Source organism: Emydura macquarii, unplaced genomic scaffold (genome assembly GCF_026122565.2).
Source record: "Emydura macquarii macquarii isolate MOO-44397 ecotype Brisbane River unplaced genomic scaffold, CSIRO-AGI_Emac_v2 contig_2422, whole genome shotgun sequence".
NCBI lineage: Eukaryota > Metazoa > Chordata > Testudines > Chelidae > Emydura > Emydura macquarii.
Genome location: NW_027132559.1, coordinates 38,962,307 through 38,987,263, shown reverse-complemented (window position 1 = coordinate 38,987,263; position 24,957 = coordinate 38,962,307). Strand labels below are relative to the sequence as shown.

At 37.3% G+C, this 24,957-nt stretch overlaps 1 protein-coding gene across 2 annotated transcripts in view; it reads right to left on the bottom strand.

Moving 5' to 3' along the window:
• Positions 1–24,957, bottom strand: part of LOC137162471 (MAM and LDL-receptor class A domain-containing protein 1-like) — a 320,533-nt gene that overhangs the window by 243,016 nt on the left and 52,560 nt on the right. For both annotated transcript variants that reach the window (XM_067562330.1, XM_067562331.1), the window contains 3 exons: positions 18,433–18,520; positions 16,248–16,424; positions 12,935–13,112 (listed from right to left, as the gene is read on the bottom strand). In XM_067562330.1, the coding sequence (XP_067418431.1) occupies positions 12,935–13,112; positions 16,248–16,424; positions 18,433–18,520 (443 nt within the window). The remainder of the gene's footprint in view (positions 1–12,934; positions 13,113–16,247; positions 16,425–18,432; positions 18,521–24,957) is intronic.

Here is a 24,957-nt window from a genome sequence, read left to right as displayed (position 1 = left end):
ACTTTAGGAGTGACATTTCCTTCTCCCCAACTGCTCTCTACCCCCAAGGGCAGTCCCAGGGTACAAGCTTCTTCCTACAAGTCCCTATATGATTCCTTTCTCAGAAAGTAGAAACTCCCAACTATTTCTTTCCTGGATCCCATCTCTCTATTGTCTGCAGTCTTTTCTTTGCAGGAACTACCCAGTTTGGTTCTCCCCAGCTGGGTCTAATCCTTAATTACCTGTCTTTTCTCCAGGTGACACAGAATAGCTTAAATGAACTCTCTGACTCCTCTGTCACTGTCACTGCCAGTGTGGCATTTATATGCCCATCACAGGTACACAGACAACTAGCCAGTTCTTAACACTAATTTTATTCCTCTGCCTAAAACACAACTGGAGCCTAACCCAAATCTTCAGTAAGTTCAGTTAAATTTTATGCATATTATTGAATAAATTAGCACTCATCCACAGTTGCTAATTTTGGCAGGTAGTAGATTTGAAAAAATGGTACATCTGATCGAACTCAAACCTGAAAGTACATGCTACAGAGCTTTGTATAAGTTCAGGAAAGTTATGAAAGGCAATCAGACATTTGGATACTTATCTTAAAATGAACCACACCATTTCATGTTCACTCTTCACTAGAATTTACCTGAGACCCTTCATTTCCCTTCTCCGTCTCTGCCGCAATTCCTAATTTTTCCTCAATGCCAAGCAGTCTGGCCAGAATAAAATGTATAGTTTGCTCCACCGGTACATTGTTTTCTACCTTTTAAAGCCAAGCTCTGCTCTGCTTCCTCATGTGAGTAGTCCCAATGACAAGATGAGGTCACAGAATAATGTAAGGAAAGCCCTCAATTAAATTCAACAACAAACAAAAATCTAACAAAAATATGTATATGAAACCTATGAGTCTATTAAAAAGATACCAAACTCTAGATATGTGGATCAAATAAGAAAAAAAGAAGATGCTTTCAAAATTATTTGATACGTCCAGATAAACACTCAGTGTGAAGGATTTTTTTTTCTTTCTTTTTTTTTTTTTTTTTGCTTCTTTTTGTACATCAGTTATAAGTGTGTTGTTCAGATTTGTCTTTAAGAACACATTGCTTCTGGAGGACATATGGAAAGCAACAATGTCCATTTCACTTAAGTGAAATGAATTCATGTGATTGCTGTGTACACTTTTATGTTCTTTTTCCATATATGTTTATGTTGGCCTTGGCAAAAAGAAAATAACCGGAGGATGACAGGCTGAGTCTGACAACTCACAGTGATGATACAACAAAGATCAGAGCCCAAACTTCATTATCCAAGACAGCCCCTTTGTTCTAAATATTGTGTGATTCACCTGATACACAAACTTCAATTTTTGGTTTTACTTCTCACAGAGTTGGGGAGAAGAAAGAAACTGTATCCACAAGATTTTAGAGTAGAGTAAAGTACACCTTGAAAACTATGTTCACTGATCAGTCCATCCTTCGTCCTAACAACAGTATCAGGCATTGGACAGAAAGTGTTAAAATAGGTGAATCATTAACTATCAGAGTATATAAAACTAAAAAACAGTAATATGGGTATTCTGTTTTTTCTGTATGTGAATGTCTATAACTTAAAGCTGAACTATTAGAATTCATTATATGTTAGCAACAAAACATCTATTTTCAATGGACTTCTCCAAAATTAAGCTATTTTGGGGGAATGTAGAGACAAAACTGTTAGATTTCAGGGACAGAACTATGCATTTCCTTTGGGGTGCACCAATGTGCCATTGAAGAAAACACAGATCCTCCTGTACCATCTAACAGGATTAGAAATCAGTGTCTGGCTGATATAGCTCCCTAATCATAGGGCAGCAATCTGTCATTATATTTTGTGTGTTCAATATGGCAGTCACTTAGGAACTGTGCTGAAACGGCTGCCTTAATTAAAGGTTCACAATATAAAACTAAACAAGAATGAAGCCTTCTTTTTTTACTGCTTGCTCTGGATGGGCAGAGTAAATTGTCTGAAATATGAACAAGTTACCCAGGATTATTTATTTTTAGGAATAAATTACATGATAACCAATACTAGCTATAATGCTCTTTTGGACCTAACATTTTAGTGTTGGAGACTATAAATATCAAACAACAAAAGCTTCTGCCCATATCATTTTTTACCCCATTTTTGTCTTCTCCAACTCCTCATTATAGTATAGGGCAGTCTCCAGCCAGGGGTATAAGCAGTTCAGTCTGCTATATGTACTTCAAGTCTAACACTTATCAGGAGGCACTCAAGACCTTCTTCCGTTCTATCTTACACCAATATAACTCAATGTAACTCATGATTTACACCAAGGTAAAGGAAATCAGAAGAAGACCCTCAGTGGACAGAGTCTGTGATACACTGGTATAGCACATAATCTCCTCCTTCGAGAACTAAAGCATTACCTCCATCTACGTTCTATTTGCCTGGAGAGTATTAATTCTGGAATAACACCTTGACAGAAAATGCTGTGGAGCCTATGAGGCTTATGTTTATGTCTTTCGTTTCACAGTGAAAAGAGGTCATGAGTGATATATATAAATTTTCAAGTAAATAATACTATTGAGAACAGATCTATAGGATGTAAAAGCATTACATAAAACTCATTCTTTTTCTCCACTTACCTGAGAATGCTATAGATAATGTTACTTTGATACGTATCATTATGCATTCACTGTCTCAAAGACTCTTTCGAATGCACTACCGCTAATTTCACACTACCTAAAAGGAATGCCTGTTTAAAAATATATATATAGCAGCACATTCTAACACATATGAAAAAGTCCAGTATACAAATATACTACAGTGGAAAGTGTCTAATCACTAAACTGCAAACATAAATATGTAGAGTGAACAATATATTATATTGCATTTAAATTTGGTGTTTGTTTAGTTTGTGCTTCATAGATCTCCTTTTCTTTAGGTCTCTATTTTGTCTTTTGGTTAAGATGCAGCATTTTTTTTTTAATTGATGTGCATTTTAAAAAAATATTTCACTACTCACATACTGTATATATATATTTAGGCCAGAGGCAACATGCACTCAATATTATCTGATATAGTATGAGGAAAAGGCACAGATTATCTAGTAGAATGATTTCAGAGAATTAAATAAAGCATTTCATTAAAAATATGATGGATAAAAATATGTGTTGAAAATTATGACTACAAAGATCAGACAATTTAATGGGAGGACTGTCAACTTGAAAATCGCTTTTCTGTTTGAAAAATTTAACTACTGTTGTTAAAGGTAATACTTGAGATATATTTTGAAGATTTCTCTCTTTCTCTCCATTTTATTTGCTTTGTGTATTTGACAGCATTTTGTGCATGGTCAATTTCTCTGTAGCTCAGAGAAATTCTCTCTCAGTCAGTTTGTCCCTTTCTGTAAAGGGAGGGAAGCAAAGAAACCTTTTAAAAATATTTGTGAGGAAATTAAAAAAAATCTAGAAACACTATTTAAAATGTGCTTCATGGCAGCAACTAGAATTTTAAAAATGAGTTATAAATTAATCTTGTATAATTCATATCTGGAGACAAAGTTATATTTGACTTCTAAAATGAGCACCAACAGCATCTAAGGTCCTGATCCTGACAGATTTAACTGTATGCACTGTGAGTAGTCCCACTGAAGTAAACAGGACACTCAAAATGTAAAGTTAAGCACTTGCACAGATCTTTACAGGATCAGGATTAATTGAAGAGCAGAGAGCATAGAATACTATGTAGATGTGGTTGAAGATCAGACTGAAAACTTATCTAGAAAAGCACAACATAGACAGCCAGTCAGAGTAGGCCAAGCAGAGGCATGATTGGACTAGATGGACCAATAATCTGATGTAGTATTGCAAATCCTATGTCCTTATCACCAATTAAACAAAATAAAATGTTGACATATTTACTAGAGGTACTTCATAGCTGCTTGAGAGAGAGAGAGAAAAACTAAATCCTTGTCCTTCCCACGTCACAACATGCCCGTGAACACACCTTGAAATTCTGTAAATTCTTAAGGGTTTCCATCTGTGCAGATTATTGCTGGTATTCTTTATGCATCTTCAAACTCGCTGGTCCAGATACGTCCCTCATTTAAACTCATGCACAACCCATTGACTTGCATTGCACAGGTTCAACTAAGAGCAGAAATTGGCCCACTTGGTTTGAATGTAGCTTAGGTTGGCACAACTAAACCAATCTCTGCTGTTAGCTAAAACTGAAAACTGATCTGTTTAAGTGTGGCTATATACATGCCCATTATAGCGGAATTCTGGAGCTGAGATTAGGAGGTTACTAACCAATATAATCCCTTTTTATGTTCTACCTACCTCTGTCTTTTCTTTGTTTTATTCTGTCAATGTTATCATTCTTTGAAAATACCTATTAAAAAACTCTTGCTTTTATCAGCATCTGATTTAACCACTGTAGCATACAAACCAAGACATAAACTAAATGGCAGAAGAGATTAAGTATTGTATGTTTTGATCATAACACAACATTTATTCCAATTGTTAGCTGGAATTTTCAGCTGAAGTTTTTAGTTTGACTGCCTCTGACTGACAAAGAACTGTGATTAATTCACAATTCTTCTGTGGCTTGTCTGAACACACCATATCTCATTAGCATTTCATCATATCTGTTCAAATCCTCTGAGTGAAAAAGGGAAAAGGAAACAATAGGATAGACTCTCCCTCTCAAGTAGAAAGATAAAAGTAAAAAAACCACCACAGCTTCTAATCACAGCAAGCGTGGTTTATTTTAATTGTAATTCTGCTGCAGTTTGCCACAATATGAAATTTCACTTTAAGTCAGCAAACTCTTTGGTAAATATTCTTTTTTTTTCTTGGTGTCAGAAAATAGGACACATCACTCTTGCCGCTTTTACTGATACCTCAAATGTTATCCAGAGTGAACAATAATATGATCACTATCATATTGTAATACTTGCTTATAGAATTACAGGGATGTATTGGAACACTGCAAGTATCAACTCCAGCATACATAGGCAGGACTGAACTTCCTGCTAAAACCCCCATTTCAAATACAACAACATGACAGCATATAAAACAACAACGTAACATCAAGAACCATCTATTGGTGGAGATGCTGTCTACACTGATCATTACAGCTTTTTCCCCTCTAGTTAAATAAGAATTTAAAACAGTAACCTCTAGGAATCCAGGCAGTCTGCCACCCACACAGGTTTCTGTGTTGCTCTGCCCGCTTGAGTCCTATAATCAGTCATGAAGTCATCAATCGTAGTTGGATCTAGAATATCAGTGAATGCAGGGTTCCCGTCCTCTAGGTCAGGCCTATCTGTTGTGGATGAACAGACTGCTTGCTGGTAAGACAATCTTGTTACCTTCATTCACCAGCAAGTTCAAAAGATCAATGGATAATCATCCTTGAACTATGCTGAATCTCCCCAGTCTGGATCTCCTTTGGTAGATCTGTTGGTGCACTGAACATAACTCAGACTCTTCTTGCCAGATGCAGTCACAAGACCAAGTTGAGTCTATTCTCCCTGCCTTTACTCAGCTGAGAGCATCCACAACCACATTTTGCTTTCCAGGTTTCTAGTGAACAATGTATACAAACCTGCACCATACTTTCAAAAGACAAGCCTGGGAACTTAAATTCATAACTCTTCTAGACATTAAAAATCATGGATTGAACAGACACTTATGGCTTATTACAACAATCTGTAATCCACTAACCCCCTCTTTTTGTCCTATGACTGCAGAGGTGTTAACGGGCCACTCTATCTTGAATGATTCCTTATAATATGTGCTTACTATCTATGCTAACAGCCTGTTCCACCTTGCATTTAGCTGTGACACTCAGAGTACCTTTCCCAAACCTGAAGAAGAGCTGTGTGGCTTGAAAGCTTGCCTTTGTCTCACCAACAGAAGTTTGTCCAATAAAAGATATTACGTCACCCACCTCGTGCCTTTAATATTCTGAGACCGACACAGCTACAACTGCACTGCATACAGCATATATTCTGACAGTTTGTGAATCCATATCCATAGGTGTTCTTCTGGGTTGTGCTTTGTAAGGAGCCACTGCAGGGCACTGTGATCTGTGTACACTGTGAATTCCACATCTGGTAACAGGGACAATACATACTTGATTTACCTCTCACTTAATTTGTGGCCACCGATCTATGACTACCAAGTTCATCAATTTGTTCAACTGCAAATTGAACAGCAACCTTTGAGGCATCACAAGTTACCATCAATAGTTGGGATAGATCCATGAATTTAAGCACAGCACAGTTTAGAAGTCCTTCCTTCAGTGACTCAAACGCTTTTTTGAGTTGCTCTGTCCAGACAAAGTGGCTCTTTGTTAGCAGGTATAATGGCACTGGTGGCTCTGAGAAATTTTTTTACAAGTCTTTTGTAGAATTCATAGAGGCCTACCAATCATTGCAACTCCTCCAGGTTGTGGGAACCTTCCAGTCCTTTATAACATTCAGTTTCTGGGGTTGGGGTTCCAGCTCATTCTCATTGGCTTTATGACGGTTGTTTCCTGCAAGTTTAAAGCCTGACTCCTTAAAGAACTTTAGAATCCTTTCCTCTCCTACCAGATGTTTCTCCCATGTTTTGTGAAAATAAATGAAGTCATCTAAGTATGTGAGGATGTCTTCAGCTCTCGAAAAAATGGATTATATCATTCACTAACCTCTGAAATGTGCCTAGTGCATTCATAAATCTGAAAGGTGCAGAGATGAAATAATCCACAGGCTGTCTGTCATGGGGTAAGCCCTCCCCGTCACCCTCGGTGGGAAAGTTCAAGAGGGTAACGAGGGGAATGGGGAGCACACCCGTGAGTGCAATCGACAAGACCGTTTCTCCTCGGCCCTGTATCCTGCAGGTCCAAGGCCTATCGGCTGGCTCCCATGTCGGGTAACATGGCCTAGCGGTCAGAGTCAATAGTCACCCGTGGGTTGAGGCAGTACAGCCTGGTGGCCCGAGTCAATAGTCACCCTCAGGTAGGGGCAGCGTGCTCTGACAGTCCGTTGGGTTAGTGGGGCACCTCCTTTGAGGGGACAGTGCCTGGAGTAGGGGGGGCTCAGTCCTTCCCTGCTCCTCTGAGCCCCAGCCCTATTGGTGTTGGGGTAGCCCAACACCGTGTCAGCAGGGATCCTCCGAAAACACGCTGACCAGTGCCTCTCTCCACCCTCGGTTACTTCCTACCCGTTCGTCACTGGGGCCGTCCCTCGGGCCTCCAGGTTCCCCTTCCTGTTCAACTGCCGCCCACGTCTCCCCTGGTTCATGGAGCCCCTTGGAAAAGAAGTCTCCTTGGTTGTCTGGCTCCGGGCAGCTGACGAAGGGTGTCCGGTGTCCGGCAAGGTCTCCCGGGTTCCTGGCTCCCACCGTTAGGGTCTGAAGTGGCTCCTGGCTTGGAGCCTCCTGCACGCCTCCTTGCTCCTCGTTGGTCAGCCAAAAATGAGCTTGACTGCTCCTTTTTATGCTAGGACAGCAGTTGGAGCACACCCAGCAGAGTCTGGTAGGCAGGACTTCCGCCACCTATAGAATCAGCTTAACTCCTTCAGTGCAAGATAAGTACACCGCATCACACATCCCTCACTTAAGAGTGGTCTCAATGGGTGGTCGGTCACCCCATCCTCCACCTCCCCCCCTCAGCCTAGAGAAAAAATCCACTTTGGTGTGCACCTTACCAGGTCAGTGTATCACCCGGAAGTCATACGGCTAGAGGGAGAGGTACCACCGCATTATCCTGGGGTTGGTGTCCTTCATGCTATGCAACCATCTCAGAGGTGAATTATCTGTAACTAATGTGAACGTTGTTCCAAGCAGGTAATAACATAGGGTGTCAATAGCCCATTTCACAGCTAAGGCCTCCTTTTCAGTTGTGGAGTAACTGGGAAAGAGTTTTCGGCTCTCAGGGAAAGAGTTTTCGGCTTAGGTATAAGTGTTCCTTCCCATCAACCTCTGAATCCTCATTCTCTCCAAAATTTCAGTCAGTCCCAGACCCAAAATTCCTAATTTAACCAAAATTCACTGAAGTGCAAATTGCCAAAGTCATCTTTTAATTTAAATGAAAGAGTTGACTGATGTTTCCAGCAAATGATCAGTCAAATACATTACTGTGTTCTGCCTGGATATCTGCAAAGGTTGAATTCATGCTCTGGAATAAGTTAATAGGTGTTCTGGTCCATTGTGACCAAATGGGAGGACCAATGGTCAAATCACTTATATAATATTACTACTAGAATCATTTGAAAAGAAGAAGTGTTCGGCCAAAAGCACGCATTTGCACAATTGGTTGCTCTGGGGAACACAGTGACACTAAGTGAGGGTTGTTTTTTTTTCAGACGTGTTATGTATGGATACTAGCTGAATGAAACACAATAACAGAACAGGTAAGGATAAGCAATAGGACATGTAGGAAAAAGTGGAAATACATTGGCCCCCTAGCTGAGGGGGGAAATGAGACAGAAGTGACTTCCCTAAATTTTTCCTACCCTATCCCCTCCCCCTAAATGTGGCTGAATTCTATAGACTTCTTGACTCTTGATTTCTTTCCCTCCCCCCAACATATTTTAATGTGACTGAACTCCTGTGTGATTACCATGACATTTTTTCACCTATCTTGTAGTCTTCAGCCCCTTAGTCCTAATTGCCACTTACGTTAGAATGTTCTGCTCACTTCCCTATGCTTTATACTGTGGTATATTCTGGTTATTTTTTATTTTATTTTTTTTACCTTTTGAATGGTAAACTAGGATAATTCCTGTCTGAAAATCAGACACAAACCAAGACAGATGTGCTAAACATATGGTTATTAAGGGAGCTGTTTACAAAACAATAATTATCATGTGAGCTCAGAATTTTAGTTTCATATCCTATTTGTTGTTTTTGCTTCATTGGTTTTGATGAAATATTTGGATATGAATTATCTAATTCAAAGTTACTGCAGCAGAAAAAAGAAACAGATTCCTAAGTATCTGCTATATTTGCAAAGTATAAACCATAGGTACCATAATAGTCCTATTAATAAGACTTTGCTATCTCACTAATCATTTTCTCTCAAGTGGAAATGAATTATGAGGCCTGCGGTTATCTAGATAGTTACTTTACTAGTCTATGCACTTGTTCAAGCCTATACACATTTTTGTTGTTATTTATTACAGTGGCATCTTTGAGGTGATTTATACAAAGTCGAACAACTTCAACAAGAGATTGAGAGCCACCCACCCCAAAATAGCTGATAGTCCAGATATTAGGGTGCTCATCTGTCAGAGGAGAGATCTGAATTCAAGTCCCTGCCTCAGAGTGGAGATTCAGATCTCAGTTTCCTACATCCCGGGCAAGGGCCTCATCCATTGGGCTAAAGTTTATACAGGGGACATAAGCAAACACACACGCATACATTTGCTGGCCTGAAATAGACTTTTTCCCATTTGCTGACAAATTCAGAACAATTTTGGAATAAAACTGATTATTTTTCCTTATTTTTCAATTCACTGGCTGAACCAAAAAATAATTATTCACTCAATTCCATTGTGGAGTTCCCACCCTTTATAGCTATTAAGCTGGAGTCCTCCACCATGCAGCTTAAGTAATGCCTACTCTCTGAACCAGTAAGAGTTTCCTCCATTCTGCATGGAATCTAATATACTGTATGACAACATGAAGTTACATAATGTACATGTTAGAGCTGGACAGAAAATGAGTTTTTTCTCCATGGAAAATTTTAATGAAAATGCAGAACATTCAGTGAAAAATGGCAAATAGAAATATTTTGTTTTGGAAATGCCACTGCTGTGCCTCAGGGAAGCTGTAGTTTGGGTACCCTCATGATCCCATTCTCCTATATAGGTCAGCTTCCCTGTTAGCCTACTTTTTCCTTGATGCACCATGGTCTTTATAAGGGGACATCATGCATTGTGGGGAGATGAAGTTTGGCTGGGGAATCCAGCACATAGAGGAGAATGGGGACACTTGCAAGAGACACTGTGGCACCATATGTGAACCATAATATATCAGTTGTTATCTGAAACATTTCAGTTTTCAACTGAAAACCAAATCTTTTCAGCTTTACAACATTCAAGGTTGTTTATTTTTAAATGAAAAATCAAAGTTTTCCCATGGGAAGCAGAGACATTTAAAAAAAAAACAACAACCTAAAACTACAGTATATTAAAAACTGAATTTTATGTTGAAAAAGAGTTTCAATTAAAAATGTTGACCAGCCCTGGTACAAATGTATATCACATTCACTGTATATTAAAAGAGATCAAATATCACTGTACATTGAAACATATATAGGATGAAAAAGTTGTAAGAAGATTCTGTAAAACAGAAAATGTGATGCTAATATCTACTATACAACAATTATATCCTAAGATTTTATATTCTTTAGTCAGTGCAAGTTTTTACTGTTGATTTACCATATTCCTTTTCTCCTCAGATAGGAAGACATATTGATGTTCTGCAAGAAGTCTAAAGTGCTTCCGAAAAACGACAAAGTAAAACTGTAATTTTTAACTGTGGTTAAATTATGGATATTTTACAATAGTAACATAGTAACTTTACTGACACTAAAATAAAACTAACATATTAAGCTGAAATTCAGTAATTCCTTTATACTCATATTAACAATGCTGTCTGAATGCTCTATAGTATTGCTGTGATACTAAAAATAAACTAGCATCAAAATAATAACTCTTATTGCAATATACTATTGTTAGGGTCCTATTCTGCATTCTTTGTCATATATAATAGGTTATTTCCTATTTTCACAGAGAGCTGCATGCATCTATCATTCCAGACAGAAAATCTTCTCTTTTCTCCATTCAGAGACATTCAGAACATCTCTCACAGCATATAGAAACCCCATGTTTCTTCATTGGAGCTTGAGCTGCACATCACTGAAAGAAGCTTGCATTTAAAATTATGCCTGGCCTACTGGTATTTTCTTCATACAACATTAAATAAAAGAATGTATGTGTCTGACTAGCATATTTGTGTATGTGATCACACACAGATTAGGTAGAGAGGCAGATATAATGTAGATATTTCAGCATAGTCGATATTATAATTCTGATATAAATTAAATGAATCACAGCTTTTTTTAAAGTACAATTTCATATTCTTTGCTAAATGTAGCCAAATCTCAATGAAAAAGCAAATTGTTGCTCATTATGCCAAATGCAAATGAAATGAATATTTTTATTGGAAGCTAGTAATTATCATAATGATTCTATCTGGATTTGAGTTCAATAACATTCTTTGAGAGAGTGTAAGAGGCACACGCAGGAATGAAGCACTAGGAGAAGATTTACTTTTCCCTACATAAAAGCCAATATAAAGGAGTTCCTTCCAGGCTTCTATTCAAGATTTTTGACATTCACATATGGCAAATTCTGCCACAAAAGCCATAATTCCAACTATATTCTTTAACAGGAATGAGTGGAATCTGAGCAAATTAAATGTTTGGGGGTCACTATGTAGAAAATAGCCAATTAACTAGAATATAAGTATTAAAGCCAGACTGAGCTTTTAAAATCTGTTCCTCCTAATCCATTTTTTTTTTCTTAGGTGGACTAGAGATTTTTTCTTTTGTTATTCCTGTTTGTTTCTTTAAAGAAAAAAGTCTGGCTCACTTTGTTTCTTTTCAATCCATTTAATGCACATGGAGGTCAAATTCTCAAAACTCCAGCCTTTAAAATTTCACCCCCCATTTTTTTTCCATGCACAAAGCCTTACAATTTGGTGTACAAACTTAGAAGTTGGGATGAAGCCCTTTTTTCAATTTGACTCGTTCTTAACAAATGTGATCTTTGCACATCTAGAGATGAGCACATAAGCCTTTGCTAACAACATTAATAGAATTTATCAATCTAAATTACAATATCTTGATAGCATTGATCTATTGACAAAAGAGCAAAGTGAGTATATTTATTTTTCAATATGATGAATTTCTGCATTACAGATTTGAGAGGAATTATTTACAAAGTTACCATTAAATGTTTGTATTAGTTTCAATTGTACCGCATAGCATACTGAAGGGAGATGGTTCTGCATACATTGTCCTCTCTACTGGATGCACAACCATGAAAATGTTTAACACCATGAAGCAACAGAAACAAATATTTGCTCCCCTTCCCAATAATTTTCAGTGCATGCCCAGGGCATCACCAAAATAGGTGATTTGTCTCATTATTGTACATTTATATCTCAGGTCAACATCTTCATCAACAGTAGAGAACACAGTTTGTAAAGACTTCTATTGTGGGTAGGAACTTCAGTAATGCCCTCCATGCATATCCTTAAATTATTCATAATCTCAAAGCAGTGAGTCACTGCTTCCATTGGTATTCTCAGATTGTAACACATCAACTAGGAATTATGAGGGATCTAGGCCTTTGAGCCTGGGCCATGGGTCCTTAGGCAGTGCTGAGACTATGTTCACCACCCAGCCAAACCTGTGGAAAGGGTGGCTAGTGAAGCTGTAGCTCACAAAGGGCCCTGCCCGCAAAGCTCCTGATTGGGGGAGATGTCCAGCTCCACCAATTGGCTGGGACACACTAAACTAAAACCAGAAAGAGGCACAAGAAACTGTGCCTAGCTGGCTGCTGCTATGGACCCTGCCTACTTGCCTGACTCCTGAGCTCTGCCTATTCCTGGTTCCTGCCCTCCTTAACCTGGATTCCTTTCTGTTGCCAGTTCTTGCATGGCGGGTCCGCAATTCTCCTCCCCTGCTAGTGGTGTACAAGATATTTATACGTTAGGAGAGAGTTGAATTTTCATATGCACGGAGCCAAATTCTGCTCTCGGAGTAGTACAAGTCTAGAATAACTCCACTGAAGCTAATGAGGAAATGGCAGCAGATTTCACAAGTGCCATAGCTGACTAAACACATACAGTCCAAAAGAGGTGTGTGTGAAGACCTCACTTACATTGTGTGATCGGTTGATGGCCTGTGGTTTTCTTCCCCAGGATGGATGCTTGCTCCTTTTCCAAGGCCCCACTGGAATGCATTAGTGGAATGGACTGAAACAATTGCTGCTGCCGCTTCTGTTGCTGGTTGATACCATTCACATAGTTTTTCACGCTCAAAATCACAAACTTCCATAGCTTTACAAGACAAAAGTTAGAATACTTAGTCTATGTCTACAAACTGGGAATGATCAGACAGTTGATGTTAGGTTCTGGTGAACAATGTGGGTGTAAGAAAAAATTGCACTTTAATTTCTTTAACCAATATTTATACAATAATATCAACCAGTATGGTTTTTCCCCATTGTTACAATACCAATGGTGCTCCCTATATTATTGGCTAAGGAGCAAATTCTAACCTTATGAGAATAAGAAATCATTTGAATTGTCATTCCCATTGGTGTCTGACATATTATCACATTAAATATGGAGAGGACCCATTTTCTCTAGTGATGTTATATGCCAAGATGTCACTGTAAAAATCATTAGTTATTAGTGTGAGAGCAACTTTATGAAGGTAACTCAAAAAGCAAATTAGTTTTTTGGGTTTTTTGAACAGTCCAAATCATATCTGAATACCCTACAGTAATGCTGTCATTTGCACTGGGACCAAAATACTGAATTACCATCTTATTTGGGCTTTATCTGATCCCTCCATGAAGATGGAACAAATGGGTATTCTAATAGATTTGTCCCACACAGTGTCCCCCTGCGCAGATATATGGGGAAGAATATAATGGTCATTTCCACTACTTCAGGAACCGATCAACTGCAGTGTAACTTCCTGAATACTTTGTAGAAACTCCAAATTTGTTTTTGTGGTTCAGGATGAGTCCCTGTCAGGTTCCAGGATTTTCAAACAGGTTATCACACTTTAGTCCAGGAGACTGCTTTGAGGACTCTAGAGGGGAATGAGAAAGTTGTATTGCTAACCCATGCAGCTTGTAAAAGTTGGCACTGCTTAAGTCTTGTTTACACTTACACAGCTGCAGCTATGCCACTGTAGCGCTACTGAAGACAATACCCACGCCAGCAAGAGAGCTTCTCTCATCAGCATAGGTACTCCACCTCCCCCAGAGGCAGTAGCTATGTCAGTGGGAGAAGCCCTCCCATTAACATAAGGCTGTTTATACTGGGAGTTAGGTCAATATAACTACTTCACTCCAGGGCATGGATTTTCCACACCCCTGAGCTACATAGTTATATTACCATTAATTGGTAGTGTAGACCATGCCTTAGATGATCTCTGTATTAGTAAATTATAATGTGTGAATAGAACATGTTGCCTTGGGGCATCCTCTCTGGGAGATTAGAAGTCTGGGAATTAAGTTATAGGGAGGGGCTAGCAGAGCAGCTTTATTAGTTTAAAAAATTACAGTGAAGCTAACCACAACCAATGATTCTGCCTAATTATCCATAAGATTCATGATGCTGTCTGACAGTGAAAAGTGGTACAGTCTAAAGTGCCAAGCATATTTTTTTAGTTTTACGTTTTCTATAAATATTATGTTTTAAAGTCCAACTGACACTGGATAACATCTTTCTGTGCACAGATTGCTGCCCTTAGAATGTACTTCAGGCCTATTCAGACACTGCCATTCAAGGGATGAATTGCAGTCATTGCTGTGGTGATTGCAGATTGCATGCAGTAGACTAAGAAGTATTTTCCATAGCATTTAACTTCCTGAAGAGATGAAGGGTGACTTGGAAGACAGACTTAAAGTGAATTTGTGAGCAAAGACTTATACCCAATGAGCTCTACTTTATGCTTAAAGTTTCACTTCAGCATGGTCTCCTCAATAACTAGAGCTAGATAATTATTTGAATTTGTAAATCACTTCTACTTCTTCCTTTTGAGTTAACTTACCATGGACACTCAGTGGCTAATGTTTCACTGGCACAAATGTTCACAGAAAGTATATGTCACAGTCACATGTGAATGTATTTGTGGACAATATATTTTCTATTTATACATACACAAACAAAATATTTCACTTTATAAATACTCACACATGTAATCAGGAAAGAGAAACAAATCCATGGGATTTCTCTGACCAATCATAAGCATGCAACACTTTACATTTTGAATACTCATACACAAAAAAGCTAAAGAGATTTGTGAAATTAAAATCAAATAAATTTGAAGAAACTACTATGTTCATGTAAGTTTCATGAGAATTAAAAATCTAAAATTATTTATTTCTTATTAATTATTTGAATTCTGGTGATGCATCAATGGCTGATTGTACTCAGTGCTGAAGAAACAAAAATCTAGAGTTGGAAGAAAATTTTCTTTTTTAAAATTTTTCTGCTGAAAAATGCTGTTCCATTGAATACAAATTTTCCATGAGAATGTGTTGATTTCAACAAAATTTCATTTTGAAAAAATCTAAATGAAGCATTCAATAATATCACAACATTCTATTGCAATGTTTTCAGAACTGAATGTTTCAAATTTTCGTTTTGAAACTACTTTTCATGTCAACAATTTTATTTTGTATTATAATTTTTTAAAGTCAAAATCAAGAATAAATGTTTTGATTGACCCAAAATGATTTTTTTAAAGTTTACTTTTGTGACAAATTTTGAAATTCAATGTTTCATTCAAATTCAGAGTTTAAACAAATTTAGAAATTGCAGAATTTCTCATAAAATAGAAAATCTGATTCCACACACTTCTAATATGGACATAGTTCCTGCCCTGAAGAGGCAGTCTAAATATATTTCTTTTTGTGAGCTATTGGACTAGGTCTATTTGGAACTATATTTTAAGGCATAAATGCAAAGCAACATTTTAATTTCTATTACCATGTATCTTGGTGATAGAATCCATCAGGAGCAGCCAAAAAAATTTACTTGTATATGTGTTAGCTAGATCCATTTTCCCTTCATTCCATATTATCTTAATTTTTAGCTCACCAACAATTGCCTTGCTGCTTTAAAAAGCTGAGCAGTAATGGCTGATTCACTTAATTTGAGATACTATATTTATATTTTAAAATGATATGCATAGCAACTGATGGATGCTTTTGAGAAAGTAACTTGAATTGGAATATAAAGTATCAAGTCCCAATCAGCACATTAGAAGATGCAAAACATCTCAGATTCTCATATTACAAAGCTGAAGGTTAGTCCTTCTTTGGGGAAGGAAGCTTTCATGAAGATTGATGCCAAGATGCAAATACAGAATAGGAAATTAAGATATGGAATAATTAAATATTTTAATATCTCAGAATAAATGTGATAATACAGCATAATAATTAGTTCACTGACCACAAGATGACTCATCAGACTTATCAGAGCAGTCAGGTCTGAAATCACATCTCTGGATCATCTGGATGCAATGGCCAGTTTCTCTGCAGACAAATTCCTTCTCTGTACAATTGTTGGTAGGGAGTGTTGCAGGAACCGAAGTTACTGAGGGCGTTGTTGAGATAGCTGGCAAATTTCCTTACCCAAAAAATAATTGAAACAATGTCTTTATTCAACAGTTCTTTGATCTCTGCACCTTAACTGTGGAATTGCTGTGAGTATCTCCTCCTATCTAGCCTGTGTTTGTTATCATCTCCTTGCTGTTCAGTCCATAAAAAAGGAAGTTATTTTGAGAATCATCTTCCTGTCCCACTACTCTGACTGCATCATGCCTGTTTCCTCTCCACTGGATTCCTTTCTTATCAGTTTTAAGCACCTAATTCCCACATAATTTCCACAGTCCACTCTGAGCTTCTGGCAGTCAGAGGCTAGGGACACCCAGATCATGGGGTTGCATCCCTGACTATCTTGGCTAATAGCCATTGATGGACCTATCCTCCATGAACTTATTTAATTCTTTGTTGAACCCTGTTACAGTTTTGGCCTTCATAACATCCTGTGGTAATAAGTTCCACAAGTTGACTGTGTGTTGTGTGAAGAAGTACTCCCTTTTGTTTGTTTTAAACTTGCTGCCTATTTATTTCATTGGGTGACCTCTGGTTCTTGGTTTATGTAAAGGAGTAAAAAATACTTCCTTATTCATTTTCTCTATACCTTTCATGATTTTATAGATCTCAATCATGTCCCCCCTTAGTCATCTCTTTTCCAAGCTGAAAAGTCCCAGTCTTTTTAATCTATCCTCATATGTAAGCTGTTTCATACCATTAATTATTTATTTTTCATATGTCATCTGAAGACATTTTCTCCTTTGTCTATATCTCAATTTCTCTCCCCCTCCACCATTGCAGATATTTTACATTAACTTAACTTTATATCATTTAACTTTATACATTGTTTTGGGATACCATTTGTGTGAAAGATGCTATAGAAAATGAAGTTGTATTGTGCACTATTTAGATTTGCTTAAAAAAAGGAAAATGATCTATGAGAAAAACACTACAGTATCCACTACAGTCCTGCTGGACTTAAAAATTTGGCCTAGAAGAAGTTTTTGCATGCTAAAAGTAAGCTTATCTGCATGAGAGCCTGCTAAGATATCAATTCTGGGAAAATCATTTTATGCTAAAATGTCTGCAGCTAACACCAGCCCTCTTGGAATCTTTTTTGTGTTGAAACACGGCAGGTATGGAATTTTGTAGATGTCTTGGGACACAAGGTATGATGTGTCTGTAGAATTGTACCATACTAAATAGTGAAGGCTTCTTCAGGCAAACAGTAGTATCATTCAAACTGTTTGTGTACTATAGTATGAGTGTTTGACTTCTTTGATTTGACATTGTCAGAATAATGTCTTAATTAAATTGATTATACATATATATGTGCATAGACCTCTCTCTATATATATCTGTCAATCAAAGGATGGAATGAATTTTGACCAATGAAATGTTAGTATATTCACATTAATCACACTGTTTTAGAAGTTTGGTGCCCTTTCGAGAGATCAAGTTACCTTGTCGCTGGTTATGGAAAGTGAATTCTTGTGACTGCCTGTTAGAGCTGCTGACTTTTTTCCCCTCCACTCTTAGATACTGGAACTTCTGTCTTATTTTCTAGCCAGTGTCCCCAGGCATCTGAGCACTGTTTCTTCCCCTTGCACACCTGACCTGATCTTAGACCTTAAGTTTAAGTGTATATGTCAAGAGGCATTTCCTTTTTCTCTAAGATCAGGAATCAGGATACCAGGCATATCTAAGTCACATTTTCTGCTTTTCACTAATTTGTTTTCCAGATTTTAATTTCCTCAATATTTCCTTTCTGTTCTCAGTAAGCACACTTTGAATCTGCTTAAAGACATTCCCAGGACATTGCTAGCCAACTGCCACCATGGGATGGTGAAAGATTCTGGGTAGCAAGGTTGGACATATGGGAAACTAGTTGGGATTTGACTGTTAGACAGGAGAGGCAAGGTTTGAGCTGGTTTTCATTTTACAGAACAAATTCCTCCACTGACAATACCAATCAAAATGAATCAGTTACAAGTCCCAGTGCAAATAAATTGATAGTTAATTTCTAACTTTGTTCTCACCATTGTAAAGGGTACAGTCTGTAAAGGAAAAGTCATCAATTCCAATGTCTCCACAGAAACCATCTCCCACAGTACCTTCCACCAAGATCTAGGGAAACAATAATTACAAAACCATTTGTCAGCATATAGTAGACTCACTTCTTGTTAGATATTTAATATCAATTGATAAAAGAACCATTTACTACATTTCATAGTTTTAAAATGAGATTAAATTTTTATTGTGGAGCTACTGTATTTGGTAACACTTCATGAAAGAAACTGATCATTATCAGCGCTCTTTGGTGTTCACATTAATCACAGTGAACTGCGACATTAATATGGTTGGCTATACAGTCACATTTAAATCCACTGAAACAATGTGATGTAAATGATGGCAAAATGTCATAATAAGTGACACATTATGATTAGCTCTTTTGGTAGTTACTGTAATAACATTAATCATGGTTAACTACATTAAGTTATGTGAATGAGTAATATACTTTTATAAGAATCCCACTAAACTGAAAATAATTAGATACATAGATACATTCTAGCAAATTTTAAAGAGTTATACGTATTTTTCTAAAATTTTATTAAAATAGCAGATACATTTACTTCTCATTATTGCCAAAATATAGTATAGATTAATATTCAGAATAAACAACAGTTGAGAGAATTAGCCTCTTTGCTTTTGACTGATCCAGAACTTTCAAACATTGTTTGTGACATCAAAACTAATCAGTTACGGGGACACTGTCCGCTTCAATTTTCTTAATTTTAACTTTCTTTTACAAAATTCTTGTTTCTTATAGAGTTCTCTTAAAATAATATCTTTTAAAAAATTGCATGAGGCTTCACTGTTTCCCTGTTGGATGTTTATGAAAGTTAGAGCTTGTTGAAAAATGAGAACATTTTATTAAAAATAGTGTGAAAATATTCATCTCAGTTCTTTTCCTCCCCACAAAAAAAATTTCCAGATCACCGCCCACTGTAATGACCCAACACCCTCTTCAGAATCCCCAAAATATTTTAAGTTGTTTTGCAGGGTGCAGTTGTCCCTCTGCCAAGCTTATGGTTCACTCACACCAAAGGTGCTTCCCATGAGCTATTGGGTTAATTGCTACGTAAAATAGCCTTTGCCACACTTACTGTCCTGGTTTCCTTACCCTATGTAGGGAAAGCTAATAACCTGAGTGTACCAAGAAAAAACAACATTGTTAATTACTGAAATAACATGCACACAGGAGTGAGTTTCCGCAAAGCCCATGAAATGTTGGTTAAATACTCAAATGCAATTCTCAACACATGACACTGGAGCTCATTACAAATTCATACAAAGGAACAAAGTATGAATTGTAACAAGATGCCACAGCATTGCTTCACAGTATTATTAAAACATAATGTTTTTGCAATAATGTGTAAAACCGCAGAAACAGAACATTTATTTCCAAAAATTAATGACCCACAACTCCAAATAAAGTCACCAAAGATATGTGGTAATTGTGCGGAAGTGAGTTTCATGTTTAAATGTCAGTAGCATTTTGAAAAAAGCATCCTGGGCACCAAATGCCATCTCAGATATATATGTTTGGATATTATGCTTTAATTCTTCTTTTGTCCTATAGTTAATTAGCTCTTGAAAAGCATGTGCAGTTTCTGAAATCAGCACTGTATCTCAAGCCGACAGGGTCCTCAAAAACATAGAAAAAAGAATAATGGATACTTGTTTTTATTTTCTAAGAGAACCACTGTGATAGATAAACCTCAATATTGATGCAAAAATGACTTTAAAAAAAATTATTATATTTTAATTTTATAATGTTAGGTTATTACAAACTTGTCTGTGCCTTTACAGAATGCTAAGAGATACCTACTCTTCTGTTATACCCACAATACATGGAGAATATAACAACACTAGCTTATGTTTTTGGTTGCTTATGCTATTAAATAAGATATTCAAACTAATTAAAGACATTTCAGGAAGCGTCTGCTTTCTGTTACATATGTAAAAGTCTCGTGTCAAAGGAACCTAACCTCCTTGGTTATGAAACCATGTTTATTACATCCAAGTGTGTTTATGAAGACTCTAAAATGTAGCTTTTATAACTACTACCTTGTTTTAATTCTATACTATTTCCCTTTTATACTATGTTGAAAGTATGTATTGGTTACTGCAATTTGTGCTTTGTACAAAATATTTAATAGAGGTTTTAATTGCCAGTTATAAATTCTATAAACAATAGGTCATAAACGTAAGTAGAATTGGTAGGAAAAAAGGCAAAAGACAACAAATTTTCTTTATTGAAGAACAGAATACCACTCTGGTCTAAAGTATGGCAGATGGCACTGATATGATTTTATCTCAAAAAACAGACTTTGAAAAATATTTATGTCCAGACTTTAAAAGAATGAAAGACTGCACACACACACACAAAAAAAAAATTAAGCGTGAGAGATGTTATCAGAAGCCATAAAACATAAAAGTGGGTTTTCCTATCCACCCTTTGCAAGAAAAAGCCTCTAATTAAACCTCCTCAAAAGCTATCCAAGAATATTCTGCTCCTCCTTAATTTTATAGTACTCTTCACATTTCTTCCAGCTGTCTTTACAAGCAAGACTGCTAAGAAGAATAAAGTCATAGGGCAACAGCATACAAACAACCTCAGTGACACTGATAAAATTTTAACATGGATACGTGAGACGGACGTCAGCTCAAGTAGAGCCAAAAAATTAGATATAAAGTATTTGTAATGATTTTCTTAGGATAGTTAAATGCATATTAAGAGCTTCTCCAGTTAAAATTCCAAAGGGGTTAGACCTTGTATTCCTGGTGGGGAGATGAAGGCTAGCCACTGGTAAAAGAGATAAATAGTGAGATTTAATTCAGATTTAATATTCTTGATATTCATTAATTTGCCAGTTTTAAGACAGCTCCTTGAATGGCATCTGATAAGTAACTAAATGAAATACTTTCCTTGGTTTCACAAGATTTCAATAAGATTACTCACCTTTACCCATTTATAAACTGTTAGGTTATTCATGATAGTCCAAACAGGACTCACCTACGCTCCTTAAACAAAGGTTTTTTTGCCTCTCTATAAACTGTTTTAGCTATCTGTGATTTATTAAGACAGTTCTCCTAGCTAATTTTGTTCTTAATTTACTTTAAAAAAAGAGTATGCCCACCTGACGTGGGCCCATCTCTGTTAAAAGCACTCCACATACAGGGAGACATACAGAAAAGAATACAACAGAAATAACCATTGTTTATCATTTGTGTTCTGTTTTGTGCTTGCTTTGTATAATATCTTTTCTTTAATAATAAAACAGTTATTATAATTTTGATTATTGCACCTGTTTTTAATTATAGTATCTACTAAGACATGGCAAAGTACCCTATGTGATTAAAATAGTGGGAGTCATGTCCTCTGAAGGAGCAGGGATCTACTTTGAAATACTGTAAAAGCAAGGAGGAGGATAATGCAGCAGTAGTGAATTGCTGGCCATGCTCTCACTACTGAAAATTATACAGATTGACGCCTGAGGGATTTTTTTTTTTGCTTTAGATAGGCTCCTATATTACCCTCACAAATATGAATTTGCATATATTTGATGGCTTAAGGCTTGAGGGAATTATCATAATTCCTGAATAAAGGGCACTGTTCCAGGGCCCAGCTCCTGCCTCCATTGAAGTTAATGGCAAAAATTCCCATTGACCTCAGTGATGCAGGATCAGACCCCTGGAGGAGACCAAGGGGCATGTAATCTCCACCAGAGCTTTACCTAGTGCAGATTAGTTTTCCCTGTGCACTAACTCAGCTGCAGTGACCAGGGAACTGGAGACCAAGCCAAGGCTCATTCCACACCCTGGCCACTTGAATGGGAAGGGGAATAGTGGCCCAATGGAAGCTGCTCTCCTCACCATGCAGTAGGCCACAATATACGTCACCCATTCAGTGTCTTTGCTCCCCTTTATGCCCCTGAATGAGTGTATGTAGGACAATGCACAATCCTGCCTTTAGAAAACTAAGCTATTCCCCAGTCCACATGCAAATTGCAAGGCTAATTTGCCACTAGGATATCATGTCACTGTAAACAACATTAAATCTAGATAATGCTTATCACTAATACAGTACTTGACATGTTTAAAGCACTGTGCAAACATTAAATAATGAAGATGCTTCTTCCATGCTGATGATGCATATGACTGACAACATCAAAGAGAGCTAGTCGATAAAAAGAACAGGTACAAAAATAGATAGCGATTTATTTATAGAACAACGGTCCTGTAGGCAAAACAAGTGCAGAGATGAGAGATGACGCTCTTCTGATCTCTCACTGACTAATGCACTGCATGCAATTCTAGTTCTTGGTTGACTAATGTGTGCATGAAAGTTAAAAAACAGCATGCTTTTGAAGAGGATATTAATTAATCTAGCATAATGTGTGCCTAAAATGAAAACCGCTAATATAAAACAGAACTACTGCAAGAATAAAAGGCTCATGTAATTTCAATGAGGAGCATTACTTTTTCCCATAACACACATACACACAAAAATTACATCCTAAATAGGCAACTCATCTTTTTATTTTCCCTTTAACTTAAAATGGAGTCTATATTACAACTCAGTCAGTGTACCTTAGTGGTGACATTATAAAAAATGCATACTAATAGGACAAATCATAGGGCAGCCATTTTTAGTAAATACCACACAACAAGGTATAAATAAAGGCTGCTATAAATCTTGGTTAACTGACGGCTTCTAACCACAGATTTCCTGTACCTACACCCACAGACATGACCACTTCAAATTCTGAACCCATTCTCACCCTGTCACTCCATGCCAGGCTTCTCTACTGCCCCTTTTTCTTGGAGAGAGAATTAGTTCCCCCACTCTACTAACATGGGCAGAGATTGGGGGGTCATGGAGGGGAGTTGCCCCCCCAAGATGGATGCATCACAGAGGTGACACACGGACGGTGCACTCAGATTTCTCTCCCTTCTGTTTGGCCCTGCTTCCTTCCCACTTTTTGGGGAGGAGAGTAGGGAACATTTTGGTAGAGGAAAGTAGGGGTTGTTGATGCCAGGCACTGTGTATGTCCTCATGTGGGCTACATAAGGGGAGGGTAAGAGAGCAACTCCTGACTCTCACAGCACAACCCAAGCAGGGAAACTGACCTGGGCATACAGAGTGCCTGGCGCTGCTTCTCGCCTCCAGCCTCTAGGGGAATACAGAGGACTGTTCAGGGGGTGAGCAGCCACACCAGGTGCTCTGTGCATTCAGATCAGTTTCCCCATATGGGCTGTCTAAGGGGAAGGCAGAAGAGCAGCTCCTGCTCTTCACAACAGAGGTCCAGCTTGGGGCCATTTCAATTTCACTAGTCTATAAAATAAGAGACTTGCCCCAGAAACAGGCACGTAGGCATAGGGGCCACATTCTAATCAGCACCAGTAATCTTGTAGCCAGTGAACATATGATCTGAGCTGCTTCCCAAGCACCTGTGCAGGGTACAGCATTGACGATGTCAAAGCTGGGTGAGTGACTGAGTGAACAGGGAAGGTTAAATGTGAGTGGAATGTGCTGAGGCAGATGGGCAAAGACGACAGGCTTTAGCGATGGATTTATCTGTGTGCATTGCATGCTTATGTATCTCTAAAGCCAGGGAGACGTGATTCACAGTCACATGAAAGTGCTCGGTTCTGTTTATTCAAGAATTTTTATGCTAATACTGATTTTTAAGCGGTAGCTAGTAAACATGGCAAATAATTAAGTTAAAACAAAAAATTAAGGGTGATTAAATAATAAAAGTAAACTGTATTTGTGATTTTAAATACACTGTAATTTAACTACCACCAACAATTGGTAAATCCAGAAATTTGACCTGTACCTATTATTCATAGTATTAAGCCCCGGAGAAGTCAAACTATGTCTATGCCTACTAAAAGAACTTTATCATTTAATTGAAGGATATAAAATATCCAGGTATAGGAAATTGAAGGAAACAGTTCTGTAGGTGACGACAGTGTGGCAGCACATGTACCTTTGGGAACAATGGGAATAATTATCCTTGTTACACCCTGCTATGATACAGGAAGGCCTAATGCATGTACTTCAGTGGTTTTCACAGAAAGAGAGCAGGAGTCCTGCAGATTAGCATTGTAAACATAGAAACAGGTTGGGTTTTCTTTGCTTGTTTCTTAAATTAAATGTAATAGTCTTTAAAGGCAGTTCCTAAAAAAGAAAAAAGGGTTTTGTCTGGTGAACCTTAACTCAAGATTTAAAAAAAAAGGGTTTTTTTGCCTTATAATTTTACTATCTTAATGAAAAAAATAAACTAAAATTTGAGATTTTTGGAAGGCTTCTTTAGTTATTCAGTGACTAGTATCAAGAATCTAATACTTTTGCATAAAATATGAGTCAAATTAATTCTTTAAAACAACACAGAAAACATAAGCGTACATTCAGGGGAAGTATCTACTAGACATGCTAATTCAATTGTACTATAGGGTCAAGCAACATGAGTTCAGAAAAACTTCATAGTGTA